We start from the raw sequence: 14,228 nt of genomic DNA, 5'->3' as shown, positions 1-14,228 counted from the left end.
AAACCACTCCTCATACTCCAGAGGTAGTTGTGTCTGAGAAGTTCAGGGCGAATAAAATGAGAAGCTCATTTTTCTGATACTTTTTGTCAGTAGGGGAGTTAGTATGCATTTTTAATTTCCTTGGAAAGAATTCTCTTGTAATCACTAGAACTTGGATTCTGAGACTAGTGATTTGAAATCTTTGACAAAGATACTGGAAACATGGGATTGCGCTATAGACTTAAAACGCAAACACAGATTTCCTGCATGAAACTGATTTTGTCTGTCCTATTTAAGTCTGTAACTTATTGCATACTTTGTGGTAGGTTGTAGTGCTGCAGGCATTTGAACTGGTAGTATGACCAAACCCAGCCATTCCCTTACTCATTAATTGTGTATATGTGTGGCTATGAAAAGACTGTTGACCCAAAATGTTGGGGCTTTGTTTTCTTCCAAATTCATGGTCATAGTGAAGGATCAGCTTGTGTGAGTGTTCAAAAAAAAATACTGCAGTCAGATAAAAGCTGGCCATGTGTGTACGCTTTTGTGTAACTTCTGCCTTGCTTTTCTGTGACAGTGCTGTGGGTGGGATGCATACACTTCAAAATGACCACAGAAGGACAAGGTAGACATGAGTCCACATGAAAGGATATGGGACTGGTTTTGTTGCAACAGTGTAAATGTGAAGTCACAGTAAATTATGTTGGTAGTGGCATTTACTAAGTATTACTAAGTACAGTATTAAGAGATGTGATAGGTAAATGTACTTCTTGGCAGGTCTAATGTAATGTTTTCCAACTTCTCTTTTAAAGAAACTGAAGAAGTTTTTAAAGTGAAGAAATCAAGTTACAGCAAAAAGATTGTAAAACAATTGAAGAAAGAATACAAAGAAGATCTTGAAAAATCAAAAGTTAGAACAGAGGTCAATTCTCCAACAGATGGTAATTGCAAAACTAACAGTAACTTTTGTAATGGGAAAGATTAAGTATTGTAAATACAAATTACTTTTTTTTTCAAGATAAGTTATTAGTCTTCTGGAGGATTTAGCATTTAGAACTGAAGTAAAGCATGCGTTAAATGTTTTCATTTGAACCTTATAAGCGCTGTTCTGAAGCTAGTAGAGAATTCTTTGATTCTCCCACATGTGGAAATGAATGTAGAAGCATGAAAATTCTCAGCTGTTTATGTAGTTGTCGGTAGACCTCAGTAGTTTCTGTATTTCGATTCCGTTTGTCAGACAAGTTCCTTCCTATTGAATTAGGAAGGAATAAAGTAAGTTTAGGACTCTGGTGCTTATCTGACAGGATGTCTCCTTGTAACACATTTTCTCTCAAAGGAAGATTTTGGGGTGAGCAGGGTGATGTTCTTTGTTATTAAGTAAATTATGCAACAGCTGCCTGTTTCAAGACTTGGACTTTACAGTAGACATGGTGATTAAGATGACAGGATGAAAGTTGGAGCAGAAGGATATTTCAACAACGTACAGTCCTCTAGAGCTTGGAATAGAGCCTGTGATTTCAGTTTCATTGTACTTCTGCTGTTGCATTTTTTGGAAGCTCGTTGGTAAAGCATAATGATTCTTTTTCCAGTTAATTTTTTTTTGGTAGAGTAGTAAACTACAGTGCTGTGAGCACAACCTGAGAGGCTTATGATCTAAAGATTGCAATGGTGTAGCTGAAACATATGAGAGTTGAACATGGTCCCATGCAGAAAATTGCCCTTTTTTAAGTTAATTAAATTAGTCTTTTAAACATCTTACAGATTTTTAAAAGGCTTTGTGTCTGTATCTTAAAAATGCACAAGTTTTGTTCTTACTAGAATCTTTGTCGCCTATGCAGTGATGTGGGGCATGAGCAAAACCAGAAATGATCTTTTTTTTTTTTTGGTTAACGTTCAGGTGATCTGTGCAATCCTGAATCTTAATTCCTGCTTCTGTCACAAAGATCCTTAAGAAATTGCATTTTGCACATGGCTAGTGTGTGCTTATTTTCTATTTGTCTGTTTTGCAGTCTCTGTAGTTGGTTTGGTTGTGGTGCAAAGACCTCGTGGGTGCTACTGAGTCAGTACTCTGGATTCTGTAAACAAATGATAAAGTCTAAAGACTCAGATATGTGCAGCTTGAATTGGACAGCTGGATTTAACATGCATTTTTTTACATAATATTTGTACCTGCTGCCTGTATCTGTATGTTGCCCTACATTAGGTAGGTTGTACTCAGTTTGAGAGGAAAATGGAAGAATTCTTTTGGAGTGAGTGTTCTGGTGGAAGGATTTGATGTAACACAGACAATGCTTTCTAATTACATATGTAAAGGCTCCATGAAGGTTGGATGTATGATTTTAATTACTGAAATCTGACACTTTTTTAATACTTTGCAATATCTAGAATGTTTAGTGGTTGTTGGGGTGTTTGCTTTGTCAAATTTGATTTTGAGAGGCTGTCAGTGACTTAATCACAATGAAGAAAGCCTATTCTACTAGATCTCAAGCAATAAAATTGTTTCATATTTAAATTTTATTTTTACTTCTGGTTGTTAGACCTTAAAAAAATACTTCAGAGTGATCTTTTTTTTAAGAAGAGTAAAATATGGGCTTTGTTGTCTTACCAGTCGAGCCACCACTAGAAAAGTCAGGACAGATTAAGGACATAGGTCAAGAAGATGGGACTGCAAACAGTGAGCATGGTGAAGAAGAAATGGAAGTTGAAAGTGAGAAGGAAGAAGAAAAACCAAAAGCTGGTGGGGCTTTTTCAAGTGCTCTGTCATCACTGAATGTTCTCCGCCCAGGTTGGTTTTTATAATGGATCTGATATGTTAACCAATGCTTTAGCCAGCATTTACAGCAGACTAATGTATTTGAGTGATTAGAAAATACTTTCCAGCAATATGTCCAGCATCGGAGCATCAAGAAACCGGTATTTTCCAAAGTTGTTCAATTTTGCAAGTCTTACGACAGAAAATGTTTTACTACAGAATGCTTCATCTTGATGTCAGAAGGAGGAATTTGTCTCTCAAAGTGGTGGCAAACTTTTAAGAAAATCTAGATTTGGAATAGGTGACTTAACATGAATTTTAAATGCTTTCAGGTAAAATTTGTCTTTAATTCGAATGTCTCTGTTACCTTGCAGACCTGTATCTCAGATGGTTTTGTATCTCATTTTGTCTCATGAGGTTCTGGTCAGTCCCTGAGGCCAAAGAAATCAGTCTGAGAAACTATTTTTGAAACTAGTTTGCTAAGTGTTAGCTCGCTCATGGTAACCTGCTCCCCAAATAAAAGATGGATGCCCTGGGTCCGCAGACAGCCATATTTCAAGGGAAAAAAATTTCCTAGTTGATTAACCAAATAATTTTTACTTTTAAGGGGTAATTGCAAAGTGGTGCGATTGTACATTATTGCATCTCTAAAGATATTGCTGGCTTGAATAGAGTATGTCATGTCAAGTGTAAAGAGAATCTGAACTTTAACCTTCTGTGCATGTCTAATCAAAATAGTGGTAAAATTATCCATGATTCAAAAAATTAATTTTGCAGGGATCATTCTTTATATGACTTAGTAAGTTGCATTGGTTTTGTGCTGGGCATTTTAGATCTTTTTAATTAGGTCTGCTTTTCTTGTTTCGCCGTGACTGTACAGTCTTCTCATACTAGCTTTGTCTGGTTTGGTGTCCCCTTAATCTCTGAGCTGTCACCATCTCTTGAAATGGCCAATCTTTTTTGCTCCCCCAAAATAAGAAGAGCTGGGAGCAATGGCAGGACAGGAAGTGACAGAGTCAAGAGCCTTGGTTTTTTCCTTCCTTTGCACTAGTCCTCTCTTGTAAATGGCGTCCTTTTCTTTATGAATATTTCCCCTAGGAACATCATGTTTTTGCCCTTATGGCATGTGAGCTGCTGGAAACAGAGCCAGACATTTTGGGAAGATCCCAGCTTTGAGGATTTCTGGTTAGAAAGTCTGCACAGGCAGCTTATGAGTTGCTTGCAAACATTTCTGTGAGTGTGGATTTTTTTCCCCTCTCACATCTTTCTCAGTTTGCCACACTACCAAATTATCTTTGCAGAGATGAGTAAATAGAAGTCATAATACCTGTTTTGTTATAGTGGTTGTTTAATGGTGCAAACATCTATCTCTAGGAGAAATTCCAGATGCTGCTTTCATTCATGCCGCTAGGAAAAAGCGTCAAATGGCTCGTGAACTTGGAGACTTTACCCCCGTTGACAGTGAACCAGGTAAAAGCCGCCTTGTTCGAGAAGATGAAAATGATGCCAGTGATGATGAAGATGATGACGAGAAGAGGAGGATAGTTTTTACAGTGAAGGAAAAATCCCAAAGGCAAAAGATTGCTGAGGAAATAGGTAAAACTTTTTTAGGACAGCTGATAAACATTCGCATTGTTTTCACTGCAAGCACTCTCATTCAACATTTTTAAACAACGTGTTTTTCAAACAGGCATATATCTGGAGTTTTGTTCCTTTTCTCAGGAAAAATGCTGCATAATGGAACCTGCGTATAAAATTTTGAGCACAAACTATATTCTTGTGTTTAGAAGCACACAACTCTACTGAATCTGGTAGAAACTTACACTAAGGATCAATTAGTATTGTTCTAGTACTTGTTTTTTAGGAAGTATATCGTTGTGAAAAGGAAAACGTTAGTTCTTTGGTACAGCATTCTTGCTGGTGAGCAGGTAAAATAAATGTTGGAAAAGGAGAATTAGTAAGGTATTAATTAGTAAGATTTTAACATTAGAGGGTTTTACCAGCAGTTAATTGCAGATTTATCCATTGGATTTTAAGTGGAACATCTGTGAGAATGATTCACAGGCTAGCATCCTTCATTCCTTGTGAAGAGGAAAGGAGGATGCACTGAGGTGTTTGAAGCATATTCTCTCATGTTTTTGAACTCGTGGCCCTTACTATGAATACATTATCTTCTCCTTTTTGTTACCTGTTTTAACTTGTATTAAGGTATTGAGGGAAGTGATGATGAAGCGCTGGTGGCAGGGGAGCAAGATGAAGAACTCAGTAGATGGGAGCAAGAACAGATACGGAAAGGAATCAACATACCTCAGGCATGTATTTAGTTGTGAACGCTTTTTGGTGTGTTTCTGCATGTATTATCTAAATCCATTACGAACATGAGTAGTTTACAGAAGGCTGTTTCATCTGAGAAGTTCAGTGTGTAACTTCTGACCTCTGATTTTTCTTCAAAGAATGTAAGATTTTAAGTATCTGGGGTAATCTGTTTCATTAGTGTCTCTGTTCTGGGTAGATACTGATAGCAGTGCTGTTAACCAGCATTTATTTGCACCCTAAAACAGCTAGAATAATGCCACCTCAGAGAGACCTCTGTTCTTGTTTATCGTTGGGACTGTAGAGTCTATGTAAACAGTACATGTTTCTTCGTTGCTTCTGTATCTTGTGTTGCAGCATAGACTTGGAATTTGTAGCAGGTTGTACCATGTGTTATTTGTGCATTTATAGTGAAGTTGCCACTCAGTTGAAGAGGATAGTTGGTGGTTGATTTGTTTTGTTAAAGAATATTTCAGCAAAATCACAACCAAAAAACACTGGCTCTAAGAACCTATGTCATCCTATTAAAAATAGTCTTAGCAAAATTTAGTATAGTCCCAAGTATAAATATTTATAATGATACTAAGAATCTGTCCATTTAAGAAGATGCTTCTAAGGGAATTTTTCTTCCACATGTTGGAAGTTCTGCACTTAAATCCACTTGATACACGTTTTCTAAATGTACCTGCCAACCTTTTTCACTTTATAACATTTGAGATGTGAAAGAAAGTTTCTCTTTTCTTTGAAGTCTAATATGCTAACGCTTGTTTCCTCTTTCATTAGGTTCAACCAAGTCAACCTGCTGAAGTGAATAATCTGTACTACCAGAACACTTACCAGACACTGTCTTATGGTTCATCATACGGCATTCCATACACTTATGCTGCATATGGATCATCGGAAAACAAGTCTCAAAAAACAGATAATACAGTTCCTTTCAAAACTCCCAGTAATGAGATGACTCCTGTTACTATTGATTTGGTAAAGAAACAGCTTAAAGACAGGTAGGACAGACCATCTTTTTAGACTTAAAGACCTGTCCCCTAGCTTTCTGTTCCTCAGGTGTCTTTTAGTCTCGGTGAGCAAACAAGAGTTTCATCGCTGGAAAAGTACTGACTGGCACATCCATTAAAAAAAAATAAATGTCAAAACAAAAGTGAAGATGACATTGACACTTGGTTCGAAAGTCTCCTTGGATTGCTTCTCTGGAAGTGAAGCTTTAAATATGAGGCCATTGATCTTGTTGAAGACAGGTCTGAGTTGCATCTTCTGGACACTGCACAGTCTTATAGTCAAGAATTGAAAGGCCAGTGAGGTGTTTAGCTTGTCAAGTTGCATTCTTTTAAACTGTGGATCAGATATTTCCCCTTCAGTAGATAACGAATTTAAAATTTAGTGTATATAGGGGTTTTTTGGTTTAAACGCTGTAATCTGCTTGTCAGGTACACAAAAGGTCCTACTGAATGAACAACCCAATTGCAGTGAGAAATCATTTATAATGAACAATTTGCACTTTACATGTCTTCAAAATTGGTTTGTATGCCATGTCCTTTGTAGTGTCACAGTCTTTGACAGTGAATTAAGTTAGTAGAGGAGTAAGACTGCTTTGTATAAGCTGTAGTTCTGGCCCCCCACACCCCTGACTCCCCCACCAAACCTTTCCTTCCAGTTTTACTTGAGAGCCAGCCTTGCACTATTCTAAGTGCAGTCAACTCCTGTAAAAGTTTGTGGGAGTGGGCAGTGCAATGCACTCAGAATAGTCTAGCAAATTAATTTAAACCATTACCCTTTCTGTTTATGTAGAGAGAGGAGAAAGTGACAAAGTAAAGTTAGAGAATGTCTTTTCAGTATTTCCCATATATAGACTTGGTACTTGCACTGTCTGTTTAATATCTCAACGGTCTGAAATATACAGACTTCTGGATGTAAATTTCCTATTTATCCATTGCCCTTCAGGTTGGACTCTATGAAAGAATTGCACAAAGCTAATCGGCAGCAATATGAGAAACATCAGCAAAGCCGAGAGGACTCTACCAAGGCAATTGAAAGATTAGAAGGGTCTTCTGGGGGTATTGGTGAACAGTATAAGTTTTTGCAAGAAATGCGAGGGTATGTCCAAGACTTGCTTGAGTGTTTCAGTGAAAAGGTAAGGATGCAAAAACATTCATCTTTTTAACAAAAAAAAAAAAAAAAAATAGGGACTCTTAGTACATGCCAAACACCACATCTCCCTCTGTTCTTGAAAAAAGTCCCCTGAGAACATATTCATCTAAAGGTTTGGTTATTCGAGGGTTGAAAAGATAACTTTTCGTCATGCCAAACTGGTTATCAGAAACCTCTTTCACAGTGTAAAAGACCACTAACTTTAGATTGCCTAAAAACACTTTAAAAAGCTTATATGTCATTTTTTAAAAATTATATGTCTTTAGGATTTTAGTAGATATTCTGGCATTTCAACTCAGATGCTGCTTTTTACTTGTATTGGATATCAGGTTAACAAAAACAAGGGCTGGATTACAGCATTGCTAATTTCTGGAATGCTTTATGAACACAGTAACAGAGTTGTATTTTATGTGTTGTTCTAAACTTCCTCCTGCCAGTCAGTTTCACATACTTGGTATTGCTCTGGTATCTGAAGGAGAAAAGTTTTTAAAAACTGGTGTAGCTGTCTGAAGACACCCAAACTTAAAAATACACTTCTTTCATGTAGTTTGATACTTCTGTATATATCTAACTTGAAACTTAATCTTTGTTTCTTAAGTTATTCATTATGCTTTAATTACTTTGTTGTAAATATAACATGAGCTCCTGAATATATATATTTATTTATATATATATTACATACACACAGGAGCTGTAAAATTAAGTTAGCAATACATAGGCTATTTCTTCATTGTCTTTTGACTTGAATACAATAGTATAGTGTCTTCTTCTGTCACAATTACTTGAGTAGTTGAAACTACTGCTTACCTAGCTTGTTAGGTGCAAGAGAGCATTTGGCTTGCTAATCAGACATTAGTTGTCCGGCATTAGTGGTATTGGAAGAGCCCCATCTTCAGTCTTCTGAGTTGAAGAATAGCTATGTCGTGAACAAACCCAGGAGGTGTGGACCAATTAATTCACCCAGCTAATTGATTAGTTAAAACAATACTGTTCACTGAAGAAGCAGTATTCCTGAGTGTGTTGGAATTAGCTGTTGAGGGGCAGTAAAGGTACTTTTCCTTGCAGCTTTGTTGGTGCTGGTTGCCTAGATGCCTAAATTCCTAGTTAAAGATAACTGTTAATACTCCTTCTCTGAGATAAATTTGTATTTCAGAAGACAAGTTAAATACCTGTATCTCTATTCAATGTTTGGTTTCTAAAGACCTCTTGTTAAATTTCTTTTGTGATAACTATAAGCTGTGTCTGGAGGTTGTCTTTGATAGCCCATACTGTCTTGTTCAAATATTTTCTTTAAGCAAATTGTTTTAAAATGCACCATTCTGAATATAAACAAAGCCTTTTATTCTCCCAGGTTTTGTATAAATCAGGAAAACTTAGTGTTAAGTGATAGTCAAACAAGTTCAGTTCAGTTTGTAGGAAGGTTATTGACTTATCTAGCTATATTAGTAAATAAATCATTTCCAGCTGTTAAACAGTAAGTTAGCTGCTGATAATTTAACAGAGTCTTGTTAAAGTTGCTTTCTTACAATATACCTTTGTTTTCCTGGTGGTTGGTCTTTTAAGGGTTCTACACCTGGATACCTGCCTCCCCCTTCCCACCCTCCCCATACCCCACCTGCCATGCCAGTCCATTGAACTTCTAAGATGTGACTTTTATCATCTCATGCTTCTTAGGGGCCTTCACAGAGTTTTGCTGTTTTCAGTTGGAGGCTGCTGCAGTACCTGTATGTACAATGAGTTGCAAAATTAGGAGGTGACATGGTCAGTTTAACAGGAGCATTTCATTTATTGTGATGTCCTATATATTCGTCAGTTCTTTGGCCAGATAATCCGTTTTGGAATTCAGTGCTTTCAGCGTGACAGAAGTACTATCAAATCCCAAAACAGTAGCTCACAGGACACTGCAAGGTTTTCTGAAAAGGAGGTGGGAGGAGGGGACAAAATCAAGAATAAAATCAGTCGGGTTTTGTTTAAATCAAATGATTAAATGCAATAGAATGATGAATTCTTGAGTGTAGAGGTAAACTACCTTCAGCTTTTTTGTAGAACGTGTGGCCCTGACAACTTCATATTTAAATTGTGTGTTTTTATAATATATAATGTACATAGTTGTTATGATTATAATATACATAAGCATATAAAATGTGTATCCACATGCATAATAACAGTATTGTGTGTGTATATATGTATGCACACATACATATATGAACACTTATCCTAAATATATATATAAAGCTAGGTCCCTTCCTATCATTTCAAATATGATGCTTTGGTGCTTCATTTTATTAGAACTAGTCATGGTTATTAGTCAAATTCACATTGGTACTGATCTGAATGAGAAAGTGGTTTGGTGAAGAAGCATTAATAGGTTCACAATATATCTGTCTATTCCCCTAGAGTTTTCTGGTATGTCTGTTGACTTAGTTTTGGAGAACAAAAAACATCATCATAAATTATACTTTCTTTCCCCTACCATCTTATTTCTGCACCTATTCACCATGCTCCACCCTTTGTGACACCCAGCCAAGCACAATCATTTTGTTTGTATTCTGTTTTGAAGAGATTCTGAATGTTAGAAACACTTTGATCATTGGTAAGGTGCAGTGGAGAGTATAATGAGGCAGCTATTATGCAAATTCTAGAAACAAGCAATAGAAATGTCAAATTCTCTATGATTTTTTTTTTCCATAAATGATAAAACCAATGGAGCAGAAGATGCTTGCATGACTTCCTTCACAAGTAATTAGTGTCAAAATTATGCTTTCTGAGAAGGCTAGAAAGTGTTAACTGTGTCTTTGCATTTTGAATGTAGGAGTATGCAAGGGATCCAGGAAGATTAAATTGTTCCAAGCGTATCTTTGGCAGCACAGTTAGATGAACTGTTATGTTGCCTGCAAAAGCAAATTATCAAAATGCACTGTGTATGTCAGAGGGGGACTGTAGGTTAAAATTTATCCTTGACATCTAAATATTTGGAGGGCTTTCCACTTGTCTTCTTACACTGTTTACAGCGGAAGTGAAGGAAAATAAACCCCCAACACTGAATTTAAGGTATTGACTAAACAGAATACAGTGAATGAGGGCTGTAACTTTATAGTAGTCAGTGAAATTGTCGCTCATCAACCACAATATTGATTATAGAAGAATAACAGCGTGTAAGTCTTTTGTATTTTAAATGGGAAATATTTTGAGTGGATTCATATATCTGAATACATAGCTGGGTTTTTTTTAATTCTGAGGAAATTCTAGAAAGAACTTCTAGGGGTGGTTTGGAAAACTTTCATTTAACTGTTCAGTTTTAGAATTCCCTTTATAGACTTAAGAGAAGCAGCTATATTTTCTATGGTAAACTGCAGTAAAGGTAGTATTTTTAAAATTGTTATTTCTGTTTTCAGTATTTGTCTTAAATCCCAAATACACACTTCCAGCACTGGGATATTCCCTCCTCCTGTTTCTCTCTACTCTTCTTCTCTCCAAAAGAAAGTTGTACATGTTTTGAGTTGGTGCAGTGTTGCTTTAACTTTAGTACCTGTAGCCCAGTTTATAGCACAAAGAGCTAATACTTCTTTCCTTTTAATATCTCCTCTGGTACGTGTGTGTCATTCTCAGATAGCTGAAATGGCCCTGTAGCTATGATTTCATAGTCTTACATTTTACTGGAGGAGATTCTTTAATAGCTGCTGAGTCACATTCTAAATTACATCAGGAAACAATTTCTGATTTTTATCTTTTGGTTTGACAATCCTGGATGGTAGGCAGCAATGAAATATTTGATTTAAAAGGTTGGAAGACTTGTGGACTAAGCATATGTCTTGGAGGTAAGGAGGATATGGCTTTAAGTGGTTATACCAAAAGGACTTGCCTTTCCTAAGAGATTGTGAAAAAATTCTGTTTTGCATTTCAGTATTTCTAATCTACTTGTCCTGGGAAATTAGTTTTTGCAAAAGTGAGCAGTGAATCTGCTATTTAATGTCAGGAAATTCCTAGTCGTTACAACATCATATTTTTGTTACAGTTTCTACTGAAATTTAGTCCACTTAAATAAAAAAAAAAAAAAAAAAAGTGGCAGGTCTGATGTGACTTAGGTCTGTATCATTCAAAGATTATACTTAGTGCATAACTGACACAGATTATAGAATTTTAATGATAGACTAGAGTAACTTTTTACTGATATGAGTTACCTGTTGGTATAATGTGCTTATACAGTGTTTTATTGCATTTCAGTAATAATGTTTCAGCATACGCTAATAAGAGTTTTAGGAAAACAAATACCTGCTGGCTTCAGGAGGTTAGATTCATGCTTTGTTTTTTCAGTGTATACAGTCAGGTTATTTTCTCATTAAAACATAGAATACTGCTGCATTCTTGTTTAAAGATAGAGGAAGCAATGAGGTCTGAGAATTGTAAGCATTGTCATGCACTTGGTAGGGAAAGCAAAAGTACTTGAAGTAACATTTCACGCTCTCTGAAATGGTTGCCTTATTGTGTAGACTCATTCAATCAACAGAAGTTACTTTCAAAATGCTATTGAAATGGTTGAAAGCTGTCAATGTTAAATGCATGCATTTTCTTCACGTTGAAGTTTTTACTGGTCCAAATGATACAAATGGGTAAAAGGAAACAGTTTGTGCTCATAGAAGTACAGTGACAGCATTATGCTTCGGATTAGTACGGTACCCCAGAAACTAAGCACCTGAAGAATTTGATATTACGTAGTGTGTTGTATTTTTACAGGTGCCTCTGATTAATGAACTTGAATCTGCAATGCACCAGCTGTACAAACAGCGAGCTTCCCGCCTTGTCCAAAGACGACAAGATGATATTAAAGATGAATCTTCGGAGTTTTCAAGCCATTCAAGTCAGTCCATCTTGAAGGTTTTTATTATTCATTAAACAACCTTGTTTACTTTGGCTTAATTTAAATGTAAATGTTTATAAAGTGTGACTGTGTTTAAAGCTTATCCTTATTCGAGATAGGTGGAAGGAAGCTTGGATAAAAGTTCTCTGATCTGTTTTGTTTTAAACTCAAAGCCCCTCTAACTCTGACTTCATCTTTCCATTCTGTTGCTCCTAACTATATTTTCTCTTTCCTAGCACTGAAAATGTGTGCATGGTGGCAGTGGTAGTAGGGGTAGTATGTGACTCCCAATTTTTCTCTTATATCGGGACTTTTTTTTTTTGTTAAACCTTGAATCTATAGATTTCTTGTAATATCTATAGATTTCTTGTAATATCTACAGTTAACTCTGTAAAAGCCATGAAGTGCTAGGCTAGCGTTGACTTCTATCTAATGCTCTGTTTTGTAGGCAGCATGAGTATTTAATTTCAGCCATTTAACTGGTAGAGCTAAAGAACTGGAAGAAACTGATGCCATTGTTAAAAATCAGACTAATAAAGTGACCCTGTATAAAACAGAGCTTAAAATTAGCCAGCTAAAATACCTGCTTACTGTGAGTGTCTGGATGTGGGATTCTCATTGAGGAGTTTTCTTCTGGCGATTACTCTTCAGTATGTAAAACTTTATAAAATGTTAACTTGGTTGGAAATACACGTTCCTTCACGGTTTATTCAGCATGTCAAAGGACAGGTAAAATGTCATGTTAATAGTAGCTGCTGTTCTGCTTTGGAGAGTTTCCTATCTTTAAAAATGGCTTTCTTGTCTGTCCTATTAATGACAAAATCCTATAATAAAAGCAATTTCCTACTCTGTCACAGTGTGTCAAGAGATGAAGTTTTGTTAATACCATTAGATAGAACTTAGGGAAGGTGACAAAGCATTACGGCATCAGAGCTGGTCGTCCCTTTATGGAATATTTAGCATACATATTCACTTTAGGGCTTTATTTGAAGCCCTAGGCATCACGTCTGGGCCTTGCAGTTTTACCATGAAAATGCTGTTGTGAGAACTAGAAACCTAACATACTAGAAACATATTTCCTAAAAGCAGCTTAGAATTATTATTTTAGACTGGAATTTTAATGGTGAGGTGGGAATAGTTGTCCTTGTGAAGGCTGGGTTTTAAAGAGAGATCTTACTGAGTACCCAGGAGTCTAGAGACTGAAATTCACTGTGTCTAGAAATAGTTCAGTTCTGTCCCTCAATTATCACAGAAACTAGGAGTTGATGCCAGCCTTTGATTTGATGTGTGTTGCAGACATAGACAGTCTGCTTTTCTTCATACAGTGTCTGAACACCAAAGGACTGGAAGTGAATATGTTTATCTGCCAACTTTTGCTTTACTTCTGCGTAAAGACAAGTAGCTCAGCTTTGAATAATGTGTTAAAAAATTGCACAAATTATGGCTTCATCTGTTTGTTAAGGCTCTTAGTAGTTCTGGAATAGAATTGGAATGCTGACATAGATCATAATTGATATTTTTAATGATGAATTTGTAAATGGATTTAGTTAGAACATGTAAATTTACTCCTGAAAGTTGGGTAGATTTTTGTTTCAATTTTGATGCTTAGTGGGTGAACTTGAGCATGGCTAACATTCAATCCACTTGTAAAAACTTACCTGAAAAGGATGAATTGGAAATACTGTTGGGTCTGCCTACTGGTTCCTGATCAGCCTCACTGGTTAGCTGTGCTGTTTTCTGTAGTCAAGAGCACCTATAATGAATCACAGCTTAAAAAGAGGAGGGGGCATTATTTCTTCTTCTGTAGATTTTGATGTGTTTTAAACTCTGGGCAATCTAAAGCATATAAACTTAGAAAAGACTGTGACTAGAACTCTGAAATACCATATATTCCTGCTCTGATCACTCTTCTCTGCCTTCTTTTTTGTTAATTTTTTTCTTTCTTTCAAAAGATACATGGTGAATGTGTTTGTTTAAGGAGTGCTTTTTGTCTTGGAACATTCAATTTAAGCAATTTCTGTTAAAACTGTTGAACTTTATATAGTTGGGCACTATTGTGAGAGGGACAAGAGTGAAGTATGGTGAAAACTATTTGAAATTTAGGTGGAGGTTTTTCCAGACTCCACTACTTCCTCTTTTAATCTCTACACTTGCAAATTCAGG

At 36.2% G+C, this 14,228-nt stretch overlaps 1 protein-coding gene across 1 annotated transcript in view; it reads left to right on the top strand.

The window, feature by feature from the left end:
- PAXBP1 (PAX3 and PAX7 binding protein 1) overlaps positions 1–14,228 on the top strand; it is a 29,260-nt gene that overhangs the window by 1,410 nt on the left and 13,622 nt on the right. Inside the window, 7 exon segments of the mRNA XM_040584936.1 lie at positions 792–920; positions 2,588–2,764; positions 4,106–4,327; positions 4,940–5,043; positions 5,828–6,048; positions 7,001–7,190; positions 11,942–12,065. Of these exon segments, the coding sequence (XP_040440870.1) occupies positions 792–920; positions 2,588–2,764; positions 4,106–4,327; positions 4,940–5,043; positions 5,828–6,048; positions 7,001–7,190; positions 11,942–12,065 (1,167 nt within the window).

The sequence above is a fragment of the Falco naumanni genome, chromosome 2 (assembly GCF_017639655.2).
Source record: "Falco naumanni isolate bFalNau1 chromosome 2, bFalNau1.pat, whole genome shotgun sequence".
Lineage (NCBI taxonomy): Eukaryota > Metazoa > Chordata > Aves > Falconiformes > Falconidae > Falco > Falco naumanni.
Note: the sequence above shows the minus strand (reverse complement) of the source record. Positions and strands in the feature narration are given on the sequence as shown.